Source organism: Odocoileus virginianus, chromosome 11, assembly GCF_023699985.2.
Source record: "Odocoileus virginianus isolate 20LAN1187 ecotype Illinois chromosome 11, Ovbor_1.2, whole genome shotgun sequence".
In the NCBI taxonomy this organism is placed as follows: domain Eukaryota; kingdom Metazoa; phylum Chordata; class Mammalia; order Artiodactyla; family Cervidae; genus Odocoileus; species Odocoileus virginianus.
The window spans coordinates 27494801-27519830 of record NC_069684.1 but is presented as its reverse complement, the minus strand read 5'-3'; the positions used below and the strand labels follow the sequence as shown (position 1 = coordinate 27519830).

Sequence of the window (25030 nt, the reverse complement as noted above, 5' to 3'; positions counted from 1 at the left end):
TGGATAATAGTGACATGTTTTTCTTTCCAAACAGAGGGCGGGCTCAGGATCTCGGCGTGATCAGGCCAGGCAGCTGATCATAGATCTAGAGACTCGAGGGAGTCAGGCCCTTCCTTTGTTCATCTCCTGCTTGGAGGACACAGGCCAGGACACTCTGGCTTCATTATTGAAGACCAATAGACAAGCAGCAAAACAGGATGTAGAGGCCATCAGACCCCTGGATCTCAAACCGGTGGTGCTTGGACCAGAGGGCCTCAAACCAGAGAAGCTGAGAGTGGTGAAACAGGACCCATCAAAGCTGAGCCAAGGAAAACTCGCTCCAGTGGTGCTGGGACCAGAGGAGCTCTGGCCAGCCAAACTCAGGCCTGAGGTTCTCAGACCAGAGGTACCCAGGCCAGTGGACATTGGTTCTGGAGGATTCACTGATGTCTGTGAGTACCAAGAAGGGGTGGTGGGTGGGTGTACCAAGCGGTCATTGACAAGTGACCAGTGATACAGCTGGGTAGTGTGAACTTCAAAATTTAATTTTGGTTTTGTCTTTCTGAGTACTCATAGGGGATGGGTGGAATATTCTGGTAGGGGTTCAGGAGTGCCCCTCCTCTGAAAAGCATGTGTTGAAGTCTGGTTTGGATGTCATGGGTTTTGATCAGTGTTTCCAGATCGATCTATTGTTTGTGATTTGCCTTTGGGTCCAGGTGAGTCAAGTGGACTAGCCCAGGCTTGGGGGCAGGAAGGAGGCATCTATTAGAGTCTGTCCCGAGTAGGCACTGTACATACCCTTACCTCCTCTCCTCATAACAGCCCTACAAGGCAGGGCATCATTAGACCCATTCTTGTCAATGAGGAACCCAGGACTCAGGGAGGTGAAATAATTGCCTATGGTCACAAAGCTACATCCAGTAAAATACATAAATCCAAAGACCGCAGCTGGATGATTTTTACCAATTGGGCTTCCCTGGTGGCTCAGCGGTAGAAAATCCACCTGCTACTGCAGGAGACGTGGATTTGATCCCTGGGTGGGGAAGATCCCCGGAGAAGGAAATGGCAACCCACTCCAGTGTTCTTGCCTGGGAGATCCCAGGGACGGAGAAGCCTGGCAGGTTGCAGTCCATGAGACTGCAAAAAGCTGGACATGACTTAGCGACTAAGCAGTAACACACAGATAACCACACTCCAGATTATTACTGTATAGAGCATTCTGGTGTCCTTTAAGACTCTCTTGTACTTCTTTCCAGTCTATTCCCACTCTTCCCCCTTCCAAAGGAATCATTATTTTGTTCTCTATTGCCATAGATCCCTTTTGAACTTGAACTTCAATGTAAATGAAATCCTATATACTGTTTGAATCTGGCTTCTCTTGCCATCATTATATTTGTGAAATTCACTCATGCTGTTGTGTGTATCAGAAGTTAATTCTGTTTCATTGTGAGGTAGTTTTTATTCTGAATCATCCACAGTTTATTTAACCATTCTCTTGTTGATGAGCATGTAGTTTTTTCTTAGGGCTTTGTTTCCATGGCAGCATGTGGAGACCTAGCACTTTCTATTTCATGGTTTCCCAGTTGACCATTGCATGGTATGGATGCTAATAATAATAGTAGTAGTAATGGTTAACTTTACGAGTGTGGCATGTTAGATCTTTAGTTGCATCATGTGGGATCAAGTTCCCCAACCAGGGATCAAACCTGGGCCCCTTGCATTGGCAGCTTGGAGTCTCAGCCACTGGATGAGCAGGGAAGTCCTCCTTGTGTGATTTGAGTTGCCTAGGCCCAGCACTAGGACATCTACCCTTCCTTCCCTTAGGCAGCAGAGGGGGTGTGTTTCCCGCCTTCTCTCTCTGCTGGAGCCATGGGCATGTGCTCAGTGATGCTCAGGCTATGACTGATTCTTTTGCACACACACTTGCCCACATGTGCTTCTTGTCCCCTTGGAAGCTGTCATTTTGGGAGAAATGGGTTTCGTGCATGTTATATCTGACTACTTTATCCTCCGTGTGGGTCTAGAACCCCTCCCTGCCTTTGTTAGTGCAGTAACTGCTGCCTGGAGCCTTCCTTACCTCTTTTCTTTCTTTTTTTAAAAAATTATTTATTTGGCTTTGCTGGGTCTTGCTGCACTTGGGCTTTCTCTAGAGTGAGCGAGGCCTACTCTTCTTATTGCTGTGACTTTTCTTGTTGCGGAGCATGAGCCCTAGGGTTCGAGGTTCAGTAGTTTTGGCACATGGGCTTAGTTGCCCCAAGGCATGTGGGATCTTTCTGGAATGAACTCATGTCAACCACTGGACCACTAGGGAACTCCTTCCCTACCTCTTTCTTTTGGTACCTTTGTCAGTTTACTCCCTCTACATGTTGCTGTGGCCTATGGACCTCTCAAGAGCAACCATTTTGCTTTGTAGATTTTTTTTTTTAGGTAAAAATTAAAAAAAAAAATTTCCATCTTTATTGAGTTATAATTTATGTATAACACATTGTGTAAGTTTAAGGTGATAATTCACTACTTGGATGTACTATGGAACAATGACCACACTAAAGCTAGTTAGCACATCCATCAACTCACATAATTAACACTTTTTTTTTTTTTGGTATATGTGGTGAGAACATTTAAGATTTACTTGCTCAGCAGCTTTCAGGTATGAAAGTGAAAGTGAAAGTCGCTCAGTTGTGTCCAACTCTTTGTGACCCCATGGACCATACAGTCCGTGGAATTTTCTAGGTCAGAATACCAGAGTGGGTAGCCATTCCCTTCTTTAGGGATCTTCCCAACCCAGGGACTAAACCCAGGTCTCCTCACTGCAGGTGGATTCTTTACCATCTGAGCCACCTGGGAAGCCCTGATACTTGAAGAAAAAAAAATAGTAATACTGTATGATCTAGCAGTTCCACTTCTGGGTATATATATTGTCTTTCTTTGTTTTCTTTTATTTTTTAATATTATCTTTCTCTGTTTTCTTCTAGTTCACTTAGCTTCCTTAAAACAACAATTTTGAATTCTTTATTGGGCAAATCATAGATTTCCATTGTGTGTTTTTGGTGGTATCTTGTTTCCTTAATTTTTCATATTCCTCAAAGTCTTGTGTTGCTGTCTTTGAATTTGAAGAAGGAGCAATCTCCTCTAGTCTTTATTCTTCAATGTGTCCTATGTAATTGGAATTTTGCACCAACAGTATACTGCAACTTCTCTGCAAGACTCTTGGACTTCCACAAAGGCATTCTTGTCTGTGGATGATTGTCAAAAATTAGTGTTCTTTGGGAGAATGAAGGTGGTAGAAAACTCTTATTCCGTCATTTTGATGATATTATTCACTTTGTGGATCATTACTGTCAGTCAGGAAATAAACACATTCTTCAGCAGTAGTTGCTGCTGTTGTTCAGTCGCTAAGTCACGTCCCACTCTTTGTGACCCCATGGACTGCAGCACACCAGGCTCCCCTGTCCTTCACTATCTCCCTAAGTTTGCTCAGGTTCATGTCCATTGAGTCAGTATCTAATAATTTCATCCTCTTCTGCCTCCTCTCCTTTTGCCCTCAATCTTTCCCAGTGTCAGGGTCTTTTCCAGTGAGTTGGTTCTTTGCACCAGGTGGCCAGAGTATTGGAGCTTCAGCTTCAGTATCAGTTCTTCCAATGAATATTCAGAGTTGATTTCCTTTAAGGTTGACTGGTTTGATCTCCTTGCAGTCCAAGGGACTCTCAAGAGTCTTCTCCAGCACCACAGTTTGAAAGCATCAGTTCTTCAGTGCTCAGCCTGCTTTATGGTCCAATTCTCTCATCTGGATATGTAGTAGATAATGGTATATTCAGTAGTATTGGTATTTGTAGTATTGACGTTTGTAGTATTCAGTAGTATTGGCATTTTCTAATACTGAAAACGATATTTTCAGTAGTAGATAATGGTATTTTTGGGAGTGCAGTGGAATTTTGGAAATGAGCAGTTGTTTAAGAATTAAGTCTGTGGTCTAATGGGAGTCTTCAGGCTAGGCAAAACCATTTCTAATTTAAAAGATGGAATGTAAATGCATTTATGACATGACTTTTAAACTGGCAAAAGAATATCTCCTAACAAGGTCCAGGCCCGCTCTGAGCAATGAATGGCACCATGGTTGGACCATGAGTGTAGTCTGTGGCATGACCAGGTGATGGTCAATGTGTGTTTATTTAAAAAAGAAAAGGTCCTATAACCTTGTAGGCTGGTGGTCAGTTGACTTCTTGCTAATTGAAATGAAAACTCTTTTGATACTGAAAGAAAAATCACACCTTTACTCATTTATTCATTCTTCAGCTATTTGGTGTATGCTGGAATTCCATGGACTGTATAGATCATGGGGCTGCAAAGAGTTGGACATGACTGAGCGACTTCCATTTTCACTTTCACTTTACCGTGTGCTGGGCTCCATGGATTCCACAGAGAGGGAACAGATCTGGAGCTTCCCTATGTCTCTCTGTTCTAGAATTTCACATAAATGGAATCACACCATATGTACTCTGCTGGCTTTTTAAAAACCCAGAATGGTGTTTTTGCAGTTATCCATGGTGTTGCATGTACCTCCTTCTTTTTTAAGCTCTGTTGTGTCCCTCTGTGTGGTTGTGTCACAGTTGGCTGACCCATCCACTTGCTGATGGATGTTTGGGTTGTTTCCAGTTCAAGGAGTATGAACAAGGCTTTGATGATCATTCATGGCCAAGTTGTTTGGTGCCACTGTGCTCATTTCTCTTGACTATGTACCTGGGAGTAGAGTTGCTGGTCAGAGAGTAGGTGTGTGTTCAACCTTATTGGAAACTTTTTTTTTTAAATGTCTGTTTAAAAAAACTATTTATCTATTTTTGGCCGGGCTGGGTCTTCATTGCTGCACATGGGCTTTCTCTAGTTGAGGTAGCAGGGGCTACTTTTTGTTGTGGTGCACGGGCTTCTCATTGCAGTGGCTTCTCTTGTTGCGGAGCGTGGGCTCTAGTTGCTCGGTCTTCAGTCATTGTGGTGCATCCCAGGGATCAAACCTGTGTCCCCTGCATTGGCAGGTGGATTCTTATCCACTCTACCACCAGGGAAACCCCTGGAAACTTCTAAATAGTTCCCGAAGGTGGCTTTGCCACTTGACTTCACCAGCAGTCCCCAGGGGTTCCTGAGCTCCTGTTCTTCTGTGTTTCTGTGGGAGGTATCCTCACAGGGTCCCTTGTTCCTTCCCTGTTGGACCCTGACATTCACGTTTTCCCTCTTTTTCTCTCCAGGTACTCAGGACAGAGCCAAGGGAAATGCCGATCTGGTGAGTCTTCATATCATTTGGGGCCGGTTGTGTTGGCTTTTGGCTCTTCTGAGCTCCACTTCCCAGGTCCTTCCTGAGCTGTGTCAGGAGCCCCCGGAGCTCAGCCCAGCTGGAGAGAGTCCCAGTCCTGGGGCCCCTACAGTGCCCTGAGCCTGGTACAGCTCTTCCTGAAGCAGATTATCTAACCCTGCTCTTTCCTCATCTGTGAAGTCGGGTTAGATCTAAGGAGGGGTCAGTTGAGAATCGGCTGTGGCACCCACCCTGGACCAAGTCACTGCCTGTCTCAGTCATAGTATTTATTTTGTGACTCCCCTGGGTCAGCCTGGACTTCGCACTAGGACACCTGGGAACCAACCACTCAAGTTTCCACTCATGGAGCCATCAGCCTAGTGGAGACTCGTCACACAAAGAAGTATATAAATGTAAACATTGTAGAGTGCCATAAACAACAACAGCAAAAAACCCCAGGCTGCTGTAAGAGAGAAGTACTAGAGAAACATTGAACCTCGAGAGGAAGTGGCCTCAGACTCTCCGAGGGTGACTTGGGCAGGAGTCTGCTGGCAGAGCTGATCATGTGATTCTCAGTACGCCCCAGGTCTGGGCGACTTGTTGGTCCTTTGGGGGATCAGTGTCTAGGGGGGCTGGATTTCTCAGCTAGTGGTTCCATCCTGAGTACTCTGAGGGGAGCTAATCTTCTGTCCCAGGTTTAGCTGATCATTTGTCACACAGCTACGTGTGTGTGGTGTGGATACCAGACACCTGCTTCAGAGGGAGGCAGACTGCAGGCTCTATCCCATCTCTCCAGACTGTCCTCCCCATGGTTGAGACCCAGGGTGTCGCCTTTTCTCCCGAGGAGTGCAGCGAGACCCTGGTTTACCTGGTCCTTCTGCTTGGGCAGGCCTACGTCCTGAACGCAGACCCCTGTGGCTACTGCCTGATCATCAACAACGTGAACTTCTGCCACGAGTCGGGGCTCAGGACCCGCACAGGCTCCAGCATAGACTGTGAGAGGATGCAGCGACGCTTCCACCTGCTGCAGTTTGCAGTGGAGGTGAAATGTGACCTGACTGCCAAGGTACGGGCCCTATGCATGGAGAGAAATGGGGGCTCATGGGGTAGTGTCCTAAAGAGGGCCCCTGAAAGCCAGCGACTCCCCAAGATGAGCCCTTCAGTCTGTAGGACCACAAGAGGCAGTGTCACTCAGTGGTTACCGGTGAGAGCTCCAGATTCAGAGACCCGGGTTGAGGACTGACTCCCCCACTACCTCTGTGACTCCCGAGCCTGAGCTTCTCTGTCTATAAATCGAGACCCATGCTCACCTCCTAGGGTTGCATTAGGTAAGTGTTAGTCACTCAGTCATGTCTGACTCTTTGCAACCCCATGGACTGCAGCCCACCAGGCTCCTCTGCCCATGGAATTCTCCAGGTAAGAATACTGGAGTGCCTTGCCATTTTCTCCTCCAGGGTCTTCCCAACCCAGGGATCGAATCCAGGTCTCCTGTATTGCAGGGAGATTTTTTACCATCTGAGCCACCAGGGGCATTGTAGAAGTAAATAAAGAGTGCCTAGCCCAGCATCTCTTCCCCAATCTTCTCTTGTGATCACTGTGACTGTCCTTTAACTTCACTACTGGCCCCGGGAGCAGGGGACTGGCCCAGATGAGGACCTGATCCGTCAGTGGTCGGGCTCACCCACGGCCCTCTCTTGTAGCAAATGGTCCAGGCTTTGATGGAGCTGGCACGGCGGGACCACGATGCTCTGGACTGCTGCGTGGTGGTCATCCTGTCTCACGGCTGTCAGGTAGGCGGCCTCACCTTCTCTAGCAGGCGCCCAGGAAGGCTGCCCTGAGAGGCCCTGCAGGAACCTCGTCCCTTCCTGTGTCCAGTACACCCTGGCCTCTGTGGGAAGAGCCACAGGGCCCTGTCTCCCTCCTGTTGTTTTCTCAGAAGCCATTTGGCCCTCTGAGGAGTTGGGTGCTCCTCCTGGGTGGGAGGGCTGTGACCCCAGGAGAAACCATCTGGGAGAGGCAGGAAGAGGTAAGCTGGATTTTGTTCAGAACTGGGCACAGCTTACAAGAGCTCCCAGCTCCTGTCTTGGTCCTGCTGGACGTTGTTCTGGGCCCTTGGCTGTGAGTTGGGACACTGGGACCCACTCTGGCCTTGACCAGTAACGTGCTGGGTCACTGTGGCCAAGTCTCTCCCCTTTTCTGGGCCTCAGTTTCCTCATCTTTTGAGTTGATGGGTTGGACAGCAGAGGTAACCACCCCAATGGATTGTACAGTGTTTTCAAAACTGGCAACGGTAGCACAGAAGTCATGATTTTCAGCTTGTCCTGAAAAACCACAAAGGTCTGACCCATCAGGCCCGCATCCTCAAAGAGCAAAATTCTGGCCTGTGGCTGGGCTGGGGCCACCCCTTTGGTCCTTTCATTCACAGTGTGGCCCCTGGACGGAAGCATGGGCATCACCTGGCACTCGGGAGAATGTAGGTTCTCATTCAGAGCCTGTACCTTAACAAGACCCCTGTAAACACAAAGTTTGAGAGGAATTGCTCTAGAGTAGTCGTTCTCAACGTAACTGTAACAGAGGCACCTGAAAGGCCAGATTTCTGGTTCCCCACAACCCAGGTTTCTTTTTTTTTTTTTCAGTCTTTTTTTTTTTCATTTATTTTTTTTAGTTGGAGGCTAATTACTTTACAATATTGTAGTGGTTTTTGTCATACATTGACATGAATTAGCCATGGATTTACATGTATTCCCCATCCCGATCCCACCTCCCACCTCCCTTTCTACCCGATCCCTCTGGGTCTTCCCAGTGCACCAGGTCCGAGCACTTGTCTCATGCATCCAACCTGGGCTGGTGATCTGTTTCACCCTAGATAATATACATGTTTCGATGCTGTTCTCTTGAAACATCCCATCCTCGCCTTCTCCCACAGAGTCCAAAAGTCTGTTCTGTACATCTGTGTCTCTTTTTCTGTTTTGCATATAAGGTTATCGTTACCATCTTTCTGAATTCCATATATATGTCTTAGTATACTGTAATGGTCTGTATCTTTCTGGCTTACTTCACTCTGTATAATGGGCTCCAGTTTCATCCATCTCATTAGAACTGATTCAAATGAATTCTTTTTAATGGCTGAGTAATATTCCATGGTGTATATGTACCACAGCTTCCTTATCCATTCGTCTGCTGATGGGCATCTAGGTTGCTTCCATGTCCTGGCCATTATAAACAGTGCTGTGATGAACAATGGGGTGCACGTGTCTCTTTCAGATCTGGTTTCCTCGGTGTGTATACCCAGAAGTGGGACTGCTGGGTCATATGGCAGTTCTATTTCCAGCTTTTTAAGAAATCTCCACACTGTTTTCCATAGCGGCTGTACTAGTTTGCATTCCCACCAACAGTGTAAGAGGGTTCCCTTTTCTCCAAACCCTCTCTAGCATTTATTGCTTGTAGACATTTGGATAGCAGCCATCCTGACTGGCGTGTAATGGTACCTCATTGTGGTTTTGATTTGCATTTCTCTGATAATGAGTGATGTTGAGCATCTTTTCATGTGTTTGTTATCCATCTGTATGTCTTCTTTGGAGAAATGTCTGTTTAGTTCTTTGGCCCATTTTTTGATTGGGTCATTTATTTTTCTGGAGTTGAGCTGGAGGAGTTGCTTGTATATTTTTGAGATTAATCCTTTGTCTGTTGCTTTGTTTGCTATTATTTTCTCCCAATCTGAGGGCTGTCTTTTCACCTTGCTTATAGTTTCCTTTGTTGTGCAAAAGCTTTTAAGTTTCATTAGGTCCCATTTGTTTATTTTTGCTTTTGTTTCTAATATTCTGGGATGTGGGTCATAGAGGATCGTGCTGTGATTTATGGTGGAGAGTGTTTTGCCTATGTTCTCCTCTAGGAGTTTTATAGTTTCTGGTCTTATGTTTAGATCTTTAATCCATTTTGAGTTTATTTTTGTGTGTGGTGTTAGAAAGTGTTCTAGTTTCATTCTTTTACAGGTGGTTGACCAGTTTTCCCAGCACCACTTGTTAAAGAGGTTGTCTTTTTTCCATTGTATATCCTTGCCTCCTTTGTTGAAGATAAGGTGACCATAGGTTCGTGGATTTATCTCTGGGCTTTCTATTCTGTTCCATTGATCTATATTTCTGTCTTTGTGCCAGTACCATACTGTCTTGATGACTGTGGCTTTGTAGTATAGTCTGAAGTCAGGCAGGTTGATTCCTCCAGTTCCATTCTTCTTTCTCAAGATTACTTTGGCTATTCAAGGTTATTTGTATTTCCATACAAATTGTGAAATTATTTGTTCTAGTTCTGTGAAAAATACCATTGGTAGCTTGATAGGGATTGCATTGAATCTATAGATTGCTTTGGATAGTATCACCATTTTGACAATATTGATTCTTCCAATCCATGAACAGGGTATATTTCTCCATCTGTTTGTGTCCTCTTTGATTTCTTTCATCAGTGATTTATAGTTTTCTATGTATAAGTCTTTTGTTTCTTTAGGTAGATATACTCCTAAGTATTTTATTCTTTTTGTTGCAATGGTGAATGGTATTGTTTCCTTAATTTCTCTTTCTGTTTTGTCATTGTTAGTGTATAGGAATGCAAGGGATTTCTGTGTGTTAATTTTATATCCTGCAGCTTTACTATATTCATTGATTAGCTCTAGTAATTTTCTGGTAGAGTCTTTAGGGTTTTCTATGTAGAGGATCATGTCATCTGCAAACAGAGAGAGTTTCACTTCTTCTTTTCCTATCTGGATTCCTTTTACTTCTTTTTCTGCCCTGATTGCTGTGGTCAACACTTCCAAAACTATGTTGAATAGTAGTGGTAAGAGTGGGCACCCTTGTCTTGTTCCTGATTTTAGGGGAAATGCTTTCAATTTTTCACTGTTGAGGGTAATGCTTGCTTTGGGTTTGTCATATATAGCTTTTATTATGTTGAGGTATGTTCCTTCTATTCCTTTCTGGACAGTTTTGATCATAAATGGATGTTGAATTTTGTCAAAGGCTTTTTCTGCATCTATTGAGATAATCATATGGTTTTTATCTTTCAATTTGTTAATGTGGTGTATTACATTGATTGATTTGCAGATATTAAAGAATCCTTGCGTTCCTGGGATAAAGCCCACTTGGTCATGGTGTATGATTTTTTTTAATATGTTGTTGGATTCTGTTTGCTAGAATTTTGTTAAGGACTTTTGCATCTATGTTCATCAGTGATATTGGCCTGTAGTTTTCTTTTTTTGTGGCATCTTTGTCTGGTTTTGGAATTAGGGTGATGGTGGCCTCATAGAATGAGTTTGGAAGTTTACCTTCTGCAATTTTCTGGAAGAGTTTGTGTAAGATAGGTGTTAGCTCTTCTCTAAATTTTTGGTAGAATTCAGTTGTGAAGCCATCTGGTCCCGGGCTTTTGTTTGCTGGAAGATTTCTGATTATAGTTTCGATTTCCTTGCTTGTGATGGGTTTGTTAAGATCTTCTATTTCTTCCTGGTTCAGTTTTGGAAGTTATACTTCTCTAAGAACTTGTCCATTTCTTCCAAGTTGTCCATTTTATTGGCATAGAGCTGCTGGTAGTAGTCTCTTATGATCCTTTGTATTTCCGTGTTGTCTGTTGTGATCTCTCCATTTTCGTTTCTAATTTTGTTAATTTGGGTTTGTTTCTTAATGAGTCTTGCTAATGGTTTGTCAATTTTGTTTATTTTTTCAAAAAACCAGCTTTTAGCTTTGTTGATTTTTGCTATGCTCTCTTTAGTTTCTTTTGCATTTATTTCTGCCCTAATTTTTAAGATTTCTTTCCTTCTACTAACCTCTGGGGTTCTTCATTTCTTCCTTCTCTAGTTTCTTTAGGTGTAGAGTTAGGTTATTTATTTGACTTTTTTCTTGTTTCTTGAGGTAGGCCTGTAATGCTATGAATCTTCTCCTTAGCACTGCTTTTACAGTGTCCCATAGGTTTTACAACCCAGGTTTCTGATTTGGGAAGTCTGGGTGGGAATTTGCATGTCCTGTAAGTTTCCAGGTGATGCTGATGCTGCTGAATCAGGGACCACACTTTGAGAACAACCAATCTAGAGGAAGCTGGCCATAGTTCTTGAGTTAGGCTATCTGGTGCTTATAGGCATGTGAGTTTGAGACCCTTGGAATTGAGGCTGCCCAGGACCAACCTGCTGTGTTTCACTCAGCCTTGTGCCCCTGGTGGAACCTTCTAAATGCTTGGTCCCCACATAGCTTCTGCACAAACAGGCCATTGGATTCCTACTGTAACTTCTTGGGTTTGTCACCAGAGTTCTTGGTCTTCTAGGCCAGCCACCTCCAGTTCCCAGGGGCTGTTTATGGCACAGATGGATGTCCTGTGTCCATCGAGAGAATTGTGAACACCTTCAATGGAACTGGCTGCCCCAGCTTGGGAGGGAAGCCCAAGCTCTTCTTCATCCAGGCCTGTGGTGGAGGTAAGCCGATCCTCAGCGTTGCGGCCGATGAGGCTAGTGGGAAAGTAGAGGTTGATCCAGGCATCCAGAGGGCCCCAAACATGGTCACTGCTGTCCGAAAGTGGCACCTCCATTTATCTGGAGTAGCCTGAACTCTGTCTAACTTTTAGAGGTTTGCATCTCATGATGCTGTAGCATCAGGGGATCATTGAACTATGGCCACTTCAACCTCAGACTTGGTGAAAACAAACAATGCAGAGGAGAGAGGAAACTTATTTCATTTTCTTTAGCTCCTGTCATTCTCCTGACCTCCATCAACCCAGCTCCCTCCCACTGTTGCAGAGAAAGGGAGGCCACTGCTGGATTAACTGTTGGAATTCTCAAAGGCTTTGGGATTAGGGAGTCAATAATTTTTAAGGATTATTTAGATTGTTTGTAGCTTTGCTATATGCGATGATTTTAAACCTGAGCCCTACTTCACCGTTACCTGGTTTTCTTGTAAAATAAAAGAGGAAGAGAGAACATTGTGTGTCCTGGATTATGGGACATGAGGTCATCTCCAGGTGATCTGGCCCTGACTTCTTTGCCTCCCCCGCCTGGCATGCTGTGCCCATCCCAGCACTGCTCAAACTTCCTAGGATGTCAGGCTCTGGCTTACTCCTCAGCCTTCCTATGTGCCGTCCCTCTGCCTTATCTCCTGGCCAACTCTTAATCATCCATCCTTCTGGTTACAACTTCCTGGTCACTGCTTCCAGGAAGTCTTCCCTGAATATCCCCTTCCTTGCACAGAGTCAGGGTTTGCTGGCCCTTGTTCTCCTGTAGCCCCTATTCTTCCCTTGTCTTAGCACTTTCTCCTAGTATTGAGACGGCCTCATCCCTTGGTCAACCCTCTGAGGGCAGGGCTAGTCCCACCTTCCCTATAGCTGGGCCCCTGCCTGACACAAAGCCCGTAGTATGCTTGCATCTTTTGTGCCTAGTATTGAGACGGCCTCATCCCTTGGTCAACCCTCTGAGGGCAGGGCTAGTCCCACCTTCCCTATAGCTGGGCCCCTGCCTGACACAAAGCCCGTAGTATGCTTGCATCTTTTGTGCATTCTAATTGTTTGACTTTGAAATAAAACCATATAAAAATATCTGTGAGCAAAATCTGAAGTAATGTAGACTCCCACCAATAAAAACTAAACCAAACGATTAACTGAGAACAGGAGAACTCCAGAGCTGGAAAGCAGTAATTAAGGGGCCACCTTTGAAATTTGTGTCCCTGCTTCCACCCTTGTGTTTTAACGCCGTGGGGTCGTGTTTTTAACGCTGTTGCCACGTGAGGGCGCCACCATCAGCTGAGACCAGAAATACCCAAAGGTTGCGGATCTCTGCCAGCGTCTGGTGAGGTATCCTGTTGTTTACACATCTCTGAACTGGTCTGCCCTGGGTTTTGGTGACTCGTGTTGCTATTTTAAGATTCACTGTTGCTGCAATTTAAAACCATTTAAAAATCTTCTAAATGTCATCTACCCTTCATTAAGAGAGAGCGTGGGCACCAAGGTGGAAGAACGCACCTCAGAGTCAGTAACTCTGGTGTGAAATGTCAGTGAGTAAGCCATGTGATGAACGTGGCCAGAGCGGAGGGGCCTGAGATTCGGGGGTGACCCCTCCAGAACTTCGGAGGTCATGCTGAGAGGCCAGGAAGGAAGAATCATGGACGATAGTGGTTGTGGATTTTATGTCCTGAAGGAATGGTGCCTCATCCCACTGGGTCTATTCTTATGGGAAGTCAAGCTTCCTCGCAGGAGTTTTGAATCAGTGAGGCTCCTTAAGAAGAAAGCAGTGCCTTACCTGCATAACTCGTAGGTGAGGTCTTCCCCCTCAGATTGTAGGAGGATGACGCGTGAATTGAGACACAGCCAGTATCCCCTGTCTGGCCCCCTTCTTCCTCTGTCCCCCATCCTCCCCTCCCGGAGCCCATTGTCTCTGCTTCATTTTCAGAGGCAGCCCCTCTGCCTGCCCCGTCTCCTTCAGTCCTTCCTGTAGCATCCCCCTCGCTGAAGTGCCTCCTATCCCACTGCACCCTGCCACCCCGGGCGGACCCAGCCACAGCCCCACGCTCCCAACCCAGCCCCACGCTCCCTTCCCCGTCCCACTTAAAGTCATTCCTGGAACCCAGGGTGGATTCCAGAATCTTGGTCAAGAAGACAACCGGAAGCAGTGACCTGGGATAGCTGTCCAGTTTTCACAGATCTAAGAAGCCCCCAGTGCAGGCTTGGGGGCCCCCATGGGAAGCAGCAGGGTAGCTGAGAGCCAGAAGAATGTAGGCTGGAGTCCTGGTCCCCTGCATATTAGCCGTGAGATCACAGACAGATTACCAGGTTTCTGAGCTTCCGGTGAGAGGTCAGTCGACATTGGGGTCATTATTGTGGGGTTTCTAGAGCCATCTGTCCTATCTCTGTCTCCTGCAGGTGGGACACCAGGTTCCCTAGGTGAACCGTGACTTCCCTCGTTCCTTGCTGTTACCCACCATGGATCCAGCCACACAAACTCTCCTGCTCTCCTGCCCTGGGACCTGCCTGATAGGTGCCGTTTCTTCCCGCAGGACTGTTCTCCCTTCTCACAAGGGAGACTGGGTCACAGCCGCCCACTCCAGAAACCTCTGGGCCCCTCCACCCTCTGCCTGTCTTTACTGAAGCTCTTTTTAGGTGCCTTCTTTCTTTTGTTTTGGTGATGTAGCTTGTGGGATCTTAGTTCCCCGATCAGGGAGCGAACCCTTGCCTCCTGCAGTAAAAGTGTGGTAACTCAACCCCCGATCCTCCAGGGAACTCCCTAATGTGACTTGAGTTTTTATTTTTTTATTTTTGCCTGTGCTGGGTCTTCATAACTGCACACAGGCTTTGTCCAGTTGCAGTGAGCGGGTGCTGCTCTCTAGTTGTGGTGCGTGGGCTTCTGATTGAGGTGGCCTCTCTTGTTGCAGAGCTGGGCTCTAGGGTGTCTGGACTTCAGTCGTTGTGCAATAGTCATCCCGGGCTCCAGAGCACAGGTTCAATAGTTGTGGTGCACAGGCTCAGTTGCATGTGGGATCTTCCCAGACCAGGGATTGAACCTGCGTCTCCTGCATTGGCAAACTGATTTTTTTACCACTGAGCCAGCAGGGAAGCCTGTGACTTGATCTTTAATGACATAAAATAAAACTTGCCATTTTAACCGTTAAAAATTGTTCCATTCAGTGGCTGTCAGTGCAGTCACAATGTTGTTGGACTATCATCACCATCTAATTCTAGAATATTTCATCATCCTCCCAAAGAATCTCCATACCTGGTAGCAGTCACTCCATTCCCCCTCCTAACAGCTAATCTGCTTTCTTCTCTCTGGATTTGCCTCTTTTGGATATTTCATATAAACAGGATATCATATGGCTTTAGATATTTGCCTTCTTTCACTTAGCCTACTCTGGAGGCCCATCCACATTGTATTATATTGCAGTGTTTCATCCCTTTTTAAGCTTGAGTAATATTCTGTTGAGTGTTCATACCTCCATTCATCTGTCCCTGGACACATGAGTGGTTTCTTCCTTTTGTCTTCTGTGAATAATATGATCAACATTGCTGCATAAGTTCTTGTTTGAACACCTGTTTCCAGTTCTTTGGCGTGTATACCTTCTAACTGGTTTCTTTTGCAGTTTTTAAAATGTCTGCATTCTTGCTCCCCCCGCCCCCACTTTATTTGATGAACATGTAAAAATTTTGTTTTAGTAAAAGTAAAGCCCCTGTTTAGGCTTCCTGCTCATGTTGGCCCGGCACTACGCCCCTGGCTCCAGAGGAAATCGGGCCTCTCAGGGCTGGTGGCACGAAGTGGGAGCTCTGGTCTGGGTGTCTCACTGACAACTTGTGTCTGTTTCTGCAGAGCAGAAGGACCACGGGTTTGAGGTGGCCTCCACTTCCCCTGAAGATAAGACCCCCAGTAGCGACCCTGAGACGGATGCTACCCCATTCCAGGAAGGCCCACGTTCCATCGACCAGCCGGATGCCGTGTCTAGTTTGCCCACACCCAGCGATATCTTAGTGTCCTACTCCACCTTCCCAGGTGAGCAGATCCGGAGACCTCGTCCTTCTAGCCGGCAAGTCCCCTCATCTGCCCTGGAAGCAGCAGTGCTGTGAAGGAAAGACCTGGGTGTGAGTCTTGGTTCTGCCGCTTTGTTGCCTTTGTGACCCTGAGTAAGTTACTTCACCTCTCTGAGCCTCAGCTCAGGGCGAGGCAGTCAAGGCACCTAGAATGCACAATGGAAGGAGGCACGCACCCTTGTTTTGGTGTGCCTCAGTCTTCTCACCCTTGTCCTGGCCCTGCCTCAGTCTTCTCATCTTTAAAATGGGAATATTAATTGTACCTTGGGGATCATCATGGTGATTTTAACAAGGTGGCTGGCCCACTGCTGAGCCCAGTGCCTGGCACACAACAGGTGTGACAAATGTTTGTTTCCTTCTTTCTTATCCCCTGGAAGACTGACTTGACTTCTCCAAGCATGGATTGCCTTGTTGGGAAAACAGGAGTCCTAACCAAAGTCACAGGGTGATGGTGAGGATGAAATAAGATCACACAGAGCCCAGAGATGCAGGCTCTGATGTCCATATAGACATGGGGAGGGTGGCTCCCCAGCGAAGCTCAGCCTTTCTCCTTGCACAGGCTTTGTCTCCTGGAGGGATCCCAAGAGCGGCTCCTGGTACATCGAGACCCTGGACAGCGTTTTTGAGCAGTGGGCTCACTGTGAAGACCTTCAGACCCTCCTCCTCAGGGTGAGGCTGCTGGAGGGCCAGTGTGTCCTCCCCAGGGTGGGGGTGAGCAGGGCCCCAAGCCCAAGCTAGAAGTTGCTTCTGTAAGCCAAAGGCTTTCCCTGAGGGTTGATGCTTTTGCTTCTGTAAATGGACGAAGTTACTGCCTGGAGTGGGGCTTCCCTGGTGGCTCAGTGGTAAAGAATCCGCCTGCCAATGCAGGAGATGTGGATTTGATCCCTGCATCAGGAACATCCCCTGGAGGAGGGCATGGCAACCCACTCCAGTATTCTTGCCTGGAGAATCCCATGGACAGAGGAGCCCAGCAGGCTACAGTCCATGGGGTCGAGACGATTCGGACATGACTAATTGACTAAAACAACAAACAGCAACACTGCCTGCAGTGACATTTGCTCATTATGCCAAAGACAGCCTTCCCTGGCCCCTGAGGTCCCAGGCTGACGCATCCCACACTCCCCACTGATGGAGCCAGTCCTTAGCGCCAGCGTGGGACAGCCCGGTACCTGAGCACAGCCCCTGATGGCAAGTCGCAGGCCTGTACCCTCTGCCCCACTGTGTAGTCTTTTCTCTTGACCCTCAAGAATCAGGGATCCTCCCGACCCGGGAGGCCCCAGGGAGAATAGCGAAGCATGGCTGGACAGTGCCCCACTCAGAGTGGTTGCTCCTCGAAGGGGCTCAGAACATGTGGGGTCCCCTCCTGCTCTGCTCAGGTTTTTGTGCCACGAGAAGGGGCTGTGAGGGCTCGGATCGCTCCTTCCTCCTGGGGAGGCTCTGGCTCTGAGCTTTGCTGAGCAGAGGAGACGAGAAAAACAGGTGCCGCGCCATCCCTGGCAGGACTCCAGGGGTGCCATGAGCCATGGCCGTGGGTGAGAAAGTCTCACAGGCAGGTGGGGGCCCATCAGGGCTGAGCAACGTGCTCAGCTCCTGGGCCCGGTCTCTTCTCTCAACTTTTCTTCATGTAGACCTTTTAATTTGACTTGAATTTTGTGAATTTTTGAATTTTCTTTTTAGAAAACTTTTATTGGAGTATAGTTAATTTACAGTGTTGTGTCATTAATAATTTTAGGTGAACAGGAAAGTGAATCAGTTATACATACATTTAACCACTCTTTTTTTGATTCTTTTCCCACATAGGCCATCACAGACTATTAGGTAGAGTCCCTTGTGCAATACAGTAGGTTCTTACTGGTTACCTGTTTTATATTTAATAGTGTGTATATGGGCTTCCGTGGTGGCTCAGATGGTAAAGCGTCTGCCTGCAATGTGGAAGACCCAGGTTCAATCCCTGGGTCGGGAAGATCCCCTGGAGGAGGAAATGGCAACCCACTCCAGTACTGTTGCCTGGAAAATGTCCATGGACTGAGGAGCCTGGTAGGCTACTGTCCATGGGGTCGCAAAGTGTCGAACATGACTGAGCAACTTCACTTCACTTATGGTATTTGTCTTTGTTTGACTTCACTTAGTATGACAATCTCTAAGTCTATCCATATTGCTGCAAGTGGCATTATTTTGTTATTTTTATGGCGAATTTTAACTTTTCTAAACTTGAGATGCTTGTTCCCTTATCTCCGCCACCCCGCCCAGCACACACATACACATACACACACTCAAGAAAGCTGCAGCCAGAGCTGTTTTTTGTTTTATTTTATTTTTTAAAGATTTTTTTTTGACGTGGACCATATTTAAAGCATTTATTGAATTTGCTACAACATTGCTTCTGTTTTCTGTTTTGGTTTTTTGGCCACAAGCCATGTGGGATCCTAGCTCCCTGACCAGGGATCAAACCTGCATCTCCTGCAGTGGAAGTTGAAGTCTTAACTCCTGGACCACCAGGGAAGTCCCTAGAGTTGTTTTTGAAGTTCTGACTTGGCATTCCCCCTTTGGAATTCTTCTTTCAGTGGAGAGAACTCACAGGCCTCCCTGTGGTTGTGTTTTCACAGGTCGCTAATGCTGTTTCAGTGAAAGGAACTTACAAACAGATCCCTGGCTGTTTTAATTTTCTCCGGAAAAAACTTTTCTTTAAAACATAATGAGATCAGGACCCCTCACCCTGCCTTACTGTTCACCCTGAAACTTTCCTGCTCCAGCTCTGGCTGTGGCTAAGGCCTGGACTTTTCTGCAACTGTGGCTGACATCCATCGGAGGATTCTGTAGCCGGTAGAGGCTCTGCTGTTTCCCCACGGGCTGCAGACAGTCCTAGTAGCTTCCAAGTTGGAGCCAAATGACCAGCCATGGAGGAGGAGGAGCAGAACGCCGTGGACACTATGGGGCTTTCTGCCCGTGACCCATTCATGGCTCGTGGCTGTGGCCTGTGACCCCTGTTTTCTCTACATCAGGGCTTCTCAGCTTCAGCACAGCTGACAATCGGGCCAGAGAATCCTTTGTTGTAGGGCCATCCTGTGCACTGTGGGATGTTGAGCAGCCTGGCCTCCATCCACCTCTCTTGAGTCTTGACAACCAAACATGTCTTCAGACATTGCCGAATCTTCCTCATAGACCCCTACTGGGGAACCACTGATCTATAGGGAATTTTGGCTACAAACAAACTAGCATCTCTCTTAGATCAGTTTAGGGCTACCAGAGTCTGAAGAGCTAGAATTTGTAAACCCTAAATGAAATTTTAAAAATTATCAAGTTTTTCTATATTGCAGTGTTCTTAAAAAAAAAAAGGTGAATATGGACTTTCACCCATTTCCCCCTTATTTTGCTCTAACTTTTTATTGTTTCTTTTATATAAAGGAGACTATGGCTTTTTGGGAAATATTTCCCCAGCTCTTATCTCTTTTGAACCCCTTATCCCATCCCAAGAAGTGACTGGGGTGGGAGCCGTGTGTTGGGGGAGGTTAAGTCACTTGTCTGCGGAACACAATTAACCAGTGGAGAGACATGGGCAGACTTGGGCCTTCTTCAGTCCAGCCTGTGTCTTCCTGGCTTCAGGACCCTTGTACCCCCCATCCCCCACCCACCTGCTGAGCCTATAAGCTCAGCTTAAAGACCCTGAGCCTGTTTCTTGCTTTCAGGGCCTTAAACACAAGTACAGTTTTCTAATAAGACTCTCACCAAGATGTGATTCAAGTAGTTGTCACTTTATTGTTATTTTTCTCCTGTGACCTTTCCAAGTCTGAAACAGTCCCAGGGACTTTTGGTGGTTAGTTATTTTCAATCACCTGCAGGACACACAAGAAAATAATTAGATTAACTCAGCAGAGCAAGCCTTGTGTGCAGATTCCCAGCTTTCTCCCTCCCCACTCTGCACTGCCTGTGTGAATCAGGCAGCTGGAGTTGAAGCAGTTCTCCCCAGGAGCTCTAATGATGCTTGGGAGAAAAGATGTCATCACAGCTTTAAATGGATTTCCTGTAAAAAAGGAGTCTTAGCCAGCAGTTCAGTTTCGGCTTCAGGGCGGAGGTGGAGTGGGGCTGGGAATTCTTAAAAGTTACATGCCAAATGTATGGATGGGCATGTTTGTAGATGTGATTTGTTTCTCAAAGATTTGAGAGGCCCAAAATTGTTAACAATTGCTGCTGTTTGCCAGGCACTGTTGTGTGCTATGGAAGGGGCTATAACCTGTTTTCAGAAGCTGTTTGGCATCTACTAAACATTCTAACGTGCCAACTCCATGATCCTTTGATGCTGCAGGATCTGTGTAGCATAGAGACTATGGCCAGTGCAAGGATGTATGTCCAAGGATGTTCATTGCAGCCATATAAGAGGGGAAAATAGGAAAAGAGATGAAAGCTTCATTCATTATATTCATACTATGGAATCTTAATTAGAATGAATAGATATCTATGGGCTCACATGTATAGTGCGATACAGTGTTAAGTGAAAAAACCAAGTTGCAGAACAGTATGAGAAGTAAAATCCTATTTTTGGTTAGAAGACAGCGTGTTTATATGTACGTATATAGATATTTTATAGAGGCACCTAAATAAATCAAGAAGACCACACACCAAGTGTTAGTTATGATTATCTCTGGATGGTGGGATTGCAGGTGTTATACAAATGAGGGGCGTCTACTTTTTGACTTGATACACTCCTATATTCTTTTCATATTTTTTACCAAGAGTATGTATTACCTTCTAAAATAAAAATAAAGCTGGTGAATACTGATGATTCATTGAATAGCTGTTGAAAAGATGAATGCCCCTGGCCACCTGTCTCCTGTCAACTTTGCAGCTCCTGGCCTTGATTCGTCACCTGTCTGGATTTGGAACTCCAGGCTGCACACAGTGTGGCCCAGGCTGGGACCACGGCAAGGTTCCACTGGCCCCTCTGCAGTTGCCGGGGTGGCCTCCCCCAGGGGACAGCTGGCAGCTTGGCTCTGCTGCTCCTGGAACCTGTCACGGGCACATGTGCCTACCCTGACTGCTGTCCCGGGAACACAGGACCCTTGCCCAGCTGCCTTGCAAGCCCTGTTTCCCCTGTTGATTCCCTCTGACATCTGGCCAGGCTGTCAGCAGAGGCCTGCTCTGTTGTGCGTGTGTGCGTGGCTGGGAGCAGCTGATATTGGGACCAGAAGACAGGACAGTCGCTGCCGGTCCCTGCTTGGGGCCCCCGAGGTGCTGCCGGGGTCAGCTGCCTGGTGACTCACAGCAGCTGGGGCTGGAGAGCATCCCCGGATTTGGCTGCAAAACACCCTACTTATCCTCCCGTCTAATCCGTCTTGGGCCAGGCTCCTTTGAAATGCTGGTGGCACCTCCAAAGTCGCACTCGGGTTTTCCTCTGCCAAGATGAGATCATAGTTTTTCCCCAGTTGACTGAAAAAAATTTTGTAAATTAATGGCCACTCACTCTCTTCTTGATTTTACATTTTTCTCCAACAAACTTTTTTGGACCCTCTGGTGCCTATAACCACTTGTTGGCAAAGGAAACGCCAACAGACAGACAAATGAGCAAGGAGCCGGCAAGTATTAATGGGAAAACTCGGAGACAGCCACCTGCTTGTTTTGACAGTGCCCATTTGACAGTGCTGTCTTCCTCCTGGGACCGCATGCTCACGGCTGTGGTGTCATATTTGATTTTATAATGGAGTGTTGGTTTGGTTTAATTAAACAGCTCTCCGTAAATTCAACTTAAAATAATGAAATCAGATGCCAACTTTCCCTTCTTTGAGCGCTCTGACACTACAACTCCCACTTGTTCTGTCTCCTAAAAGAGTTGAGTGAGTCTTGATCTAGTTCAAGTCCCATTTTACAGAAGAGCAAACTGAGGTGGTGGCAATGCTGGGGGGTGGGTAAAAAAGTGCCCCCCTGCCAATGCAAGGGGACATGGGTTCGATCCCTGGTCCAGGAAGATTTCACATGCCAAGAGGCAACTACGCCCATGTGCTGCAACTGCTGGAGCCCATGCTCTGCAACAAGACAAGCCACTGCAATGAGAAACTCTCACATCACAACTGGAGAGTAGCCCCGGCTCACTGCAACTACAGGAAGCCTGCGCATAACAAGGAAGACCCAGTGCAAACAAAAATAGAAAAAAAAAAGTGCCCCCAATCAGCACAGTGTCCTCCTCTTCCCCCCTCTCCCAAACATCCATCTTCAGGCATGACACCTTATCCCTCCCCCACGTAACCCCCAGGCCTGCCCTTCTTGTGCCATCTCTCCATGTTCTGGCTGTTTCCACCTACTGTTGATTATATCCATGGCGGCTCCCAAGATTGGTGCTAGTTTTTGTTTTTTTTAATACAATTTTTTCTGGTTTCCATTATAAATGAATGTTTATTCGTTGTTTTAAAAAAATAGGAATTGAGCTGGTTTGAAAGTTTGTGAGGAACTGATTTTGTGCTCACAGGATCAAGCTCTTTGGGGACACAGTCATAGTTGTAGTGGGACCAACTCAGCTCCTGGACTGTCTTGGTCTGAAACACAAAGTCCTGCATCCCAGGAAACCCTGTCCAGGGCGAATTGAGATGATTGGTCACCCTACAGAATATCTGGGGGACCCTTTGGTTTATTTTTTATTATTTTTTAAACTTGTTTGATTTTAATGAAAAATTCTACCACTATAAACAAGCATTGATTATATAAATTTATAAAAATTTATAAAAATTTTATCTACCAGCTAATAACATATATTAGTCTTGTTACTTTGGGCTATAAAATAACCTATGATAGACCTTTCCCCATTAACACAGATATGGCTTTTTGAATATATAACCAAGGCTTCCCGGGTGGCTCAGATGGTAGAGAATCTGCCTGCAGTGCAGGAGACCTGTGTTCGATCCCTGGGTTGGGAGGATACCCTGGAGGAGGGCATGGAAACCCACTCCAGTATTCTTGCCTGGGGAATCCCCGTGGACAGAGGAGCCTGGTGGGCTACAGTCCGTGGGGTCACAAAGAGCCAGACACTACTGAGTGACTAAGCACCGCACAGCACACATGTAACCCCAGAGCATGTGATTCAGCTTTTTTAAAAAAACAGTTTGGTTCTCTTTTCCTGAATTCAAGAAGTCATTTTGCCTCTGAAAATCTCTTACCTCTCCTGTAATTATCTAAGAAAGTTGCAATGATATTTTACATCAGAGGTTCTACATAAAATTAAATGTAAATTTACAGTGGGGGTAACTAACTCTTATGTATCACTTAATCAGGGTCATTAAGGTTTAACACTGCTCTTTAGGACCAGTTTCCAACAAGTCTGTGGGGGACTCAAATAATTGGGTTTTGGGCTTTGCAGATAAAGGTAGCATTGAGCAGTGGGGTCTGGGCTTACATGTAGATAAAGAAAAGTAAAATACTCCATGAATCCTAGGAAAACTGCTCTTAATGCTGGAGGAGTAATCTTTATTTTCAACCTCTTTGGACAAAGCCATCCTCCATGTGCCTTTTCACTCAACTTATACAGAAACTGTCAAGGCCCATGGGGAGCCCTGTGGAGGTTGCCCAAGTCTGCAGTTTCTAGCTCTCAGGAAGAGGGAGGGGATTCTTAGAACTTAGGTGGGCATGACCTTCATTGGGCCGGAGCAGGGCGGGGCCTGCGGGGCTGACGGCTTGTCCAGTTCTTACCGAATTGATCCAGTCATTGTAGTTGGAGACCCGGGTGAAGACGGAGGGCTTGCGGTAGTAGTTGCAGCCGAGGGAGGACCCGAAGCTGACTATGCCATGCACCTGCCACTGGCCGTTATCCGCCTGGCAGTTCAGTGGCCCACCGGAGTCCCCCTGGGGAGGAACAGAGCTGTGTCAGGAGGGGCCTGGGGGCTTGGGCAGGGGGATGGGAGGGGCAGGGGCTGCTCTTCAGAGCCCTTGTTTTACACATCGGCAGTGTATTTATATTGTTCCACGTGGGTCGCCAAGTTCCCTGAGGCCAGCCCTCGAAGTCACAGCTCAAGATGGCACCATAATACTGATAGGCACTAGCCCTTGCTCTTTCTGGGTGCCTGGAATGGTGCTGAGCACTTTATAGGTCTTATTCCATTTCATCTTCACAAAAATCTACGAGGTAAGTGTTGCTACCTGGTGGCTCAGATGGTAAAGAATCTGCCTGCAATGGAGGAGACCTGGGTTCGATCCCTGGGTCAGGAAGATCCCCTGGAGAAGGGAATGGCAACCCACCCCAGTACTCTTGCCTGGAGATTCCATGGACAGAGAAGCCTGGAGGGCTATAGTCCACGAGGTCGCAGAGAGTTGGACACGACTGAGTGGCAAACACACACACCATTTCACTGAAGAGAAAAGCAAAACCTCTCAGTCTGAGGTTGTGCAGGCAATAAGTGAAGGGGGTGAGATGTGTCCCTGAATTAGAAAAGCATGCACTCCACCACCATCGGGAGTTTCCTCCCACTGAGGGCGTTTCCTGGGAGCCGGTCTGCATGGGCAGAAAGTGGAGGTCTCCAGTTTGATCTGAAGGACACAGGAGGCTCCTTCCTGCTCTGTGCTCAGTCGGCTGCAAAGTCCGCCACATAGCAAGTCTGTTTGGTTAAGATGGTGTGTCTAGAAAGTCTGTGTGGTAGCTACCCTGAAGCGACAGACATGAATGGGGTTAATTCAACAGATAGACTTGAAATCATCTCAGAAAGGTACTGACTCAGCAAATAGGTCCCCTTGTCTCTCTTCCGACAAAGAGGGAAAGAATAAGATTGATGACAGTAATGAGAGACCTCAATGGAACTCAAGGCAGGACTTTCCAGCAGTGAGAGGGTAGACACTATTACAAGGAGAATCTCAAAACATCTTTTCTGGAGACTGCAAGGGCAAAGGTCAGGGTCTCAACCATGTGAAGCTGCTTCCTAGCACTTCTGCCCGCAGGTGGGAGGATGGAGTCTAGGACCCCGACACACTCTCCCCACCTTCAGCTCCATTTTGTTGGGAGGGGATGACTTCCTGGACTCACATTGCAGCTGGAGGTCACGCCGTCACCCCCAGCACAGATCATATTGGTCTTCACAGTGCTGCCCCACCAACTAGATTGGGAGCATGTGGCATAGTCCACAACCAGCAGTTCACCCTGCTGCAGGATGTCAGGAAGAGCTCCGTTGGCTGCATGAGACAAGAGAGAAGGTGTTACAGGGACAAAGGGAAAAAGCAAGTAGGGGATGCCTACTGAATTTTATGCCCAGCCCCTTTTTCTCTGGT

At 46.8% G+C, this 25030-nt stretch overlaps 2 protein-coding genes across 3 annotated transcripts in view; one reads left to right on the top strand and one right to left on the bottom strand.

Annotated features, from left to right (window-relative positions):
- Positions 1 to 20571, top strand: part of CASP9 (caspase 9) — a 25841-nt gene extending 5270 nt beyond the window's left edge. Inside the window, exons 2-9 of one of the 2 annotated variants that reach the window (XM_020873843.2) lie at positions 35 to 431; positions 5217 to 5251; positions 6150 to 6326; positions 6961 to 7050; positions 11558 to 11705; positions 15576 to 15755; positions 16353 to 16462; positions 18400 to 20571. In XM_020873843.2, coding sequence (XP_020729502.1) covers positions 35 to 431; positions 5217 to 5251; positions 6150 to 6326; positions 6961 to 7050; positions 11558 to 11705; positions 15576 to 15755; positions 16353 to 16462; positions 18400 to 18489 — 1227 coding nt within the window. In that variant the 3' untranslated portion in view covers positions 18490 to 20571. Of the gene's footprint in view, positions 1 to 34; positions 432 to 5216; positions 5252 to 6149; positions 6327 to 6960; positions 7051 to 11557; positions 11706 to 15575; positions 15845 to 16352; positions 16463 to 18399 lie in introns of those variants that run through there. The other variant, XM_020873844.2, reaches the window with a different exon arrangement.
- Positions 19609 to 25030, bottom strand: part of LOC110125017 (chymotrypsin-like elastase family member 2A) — an 18480-nt gene continuing 13058 nt past the window's right edge. The window contains exons 6-8 of the mRNA XM_020873845.2: positions 24789 to 24934; positions 23465 to 23617; positions 19609 to 19626 (exon numbers count right to left, since the gene is read on the bottom strand). Of these exons, the coding sequence (XP_020729504.1) occupies positions 19609 to 19626; positions 23465 to 23617; positions 24789 to 24934 (317 nt within the window). The remainder of the gene's footprint in view (positions 19627 to 23464; positions 23618 to 24788; positions 24935 to 25030) is intronic.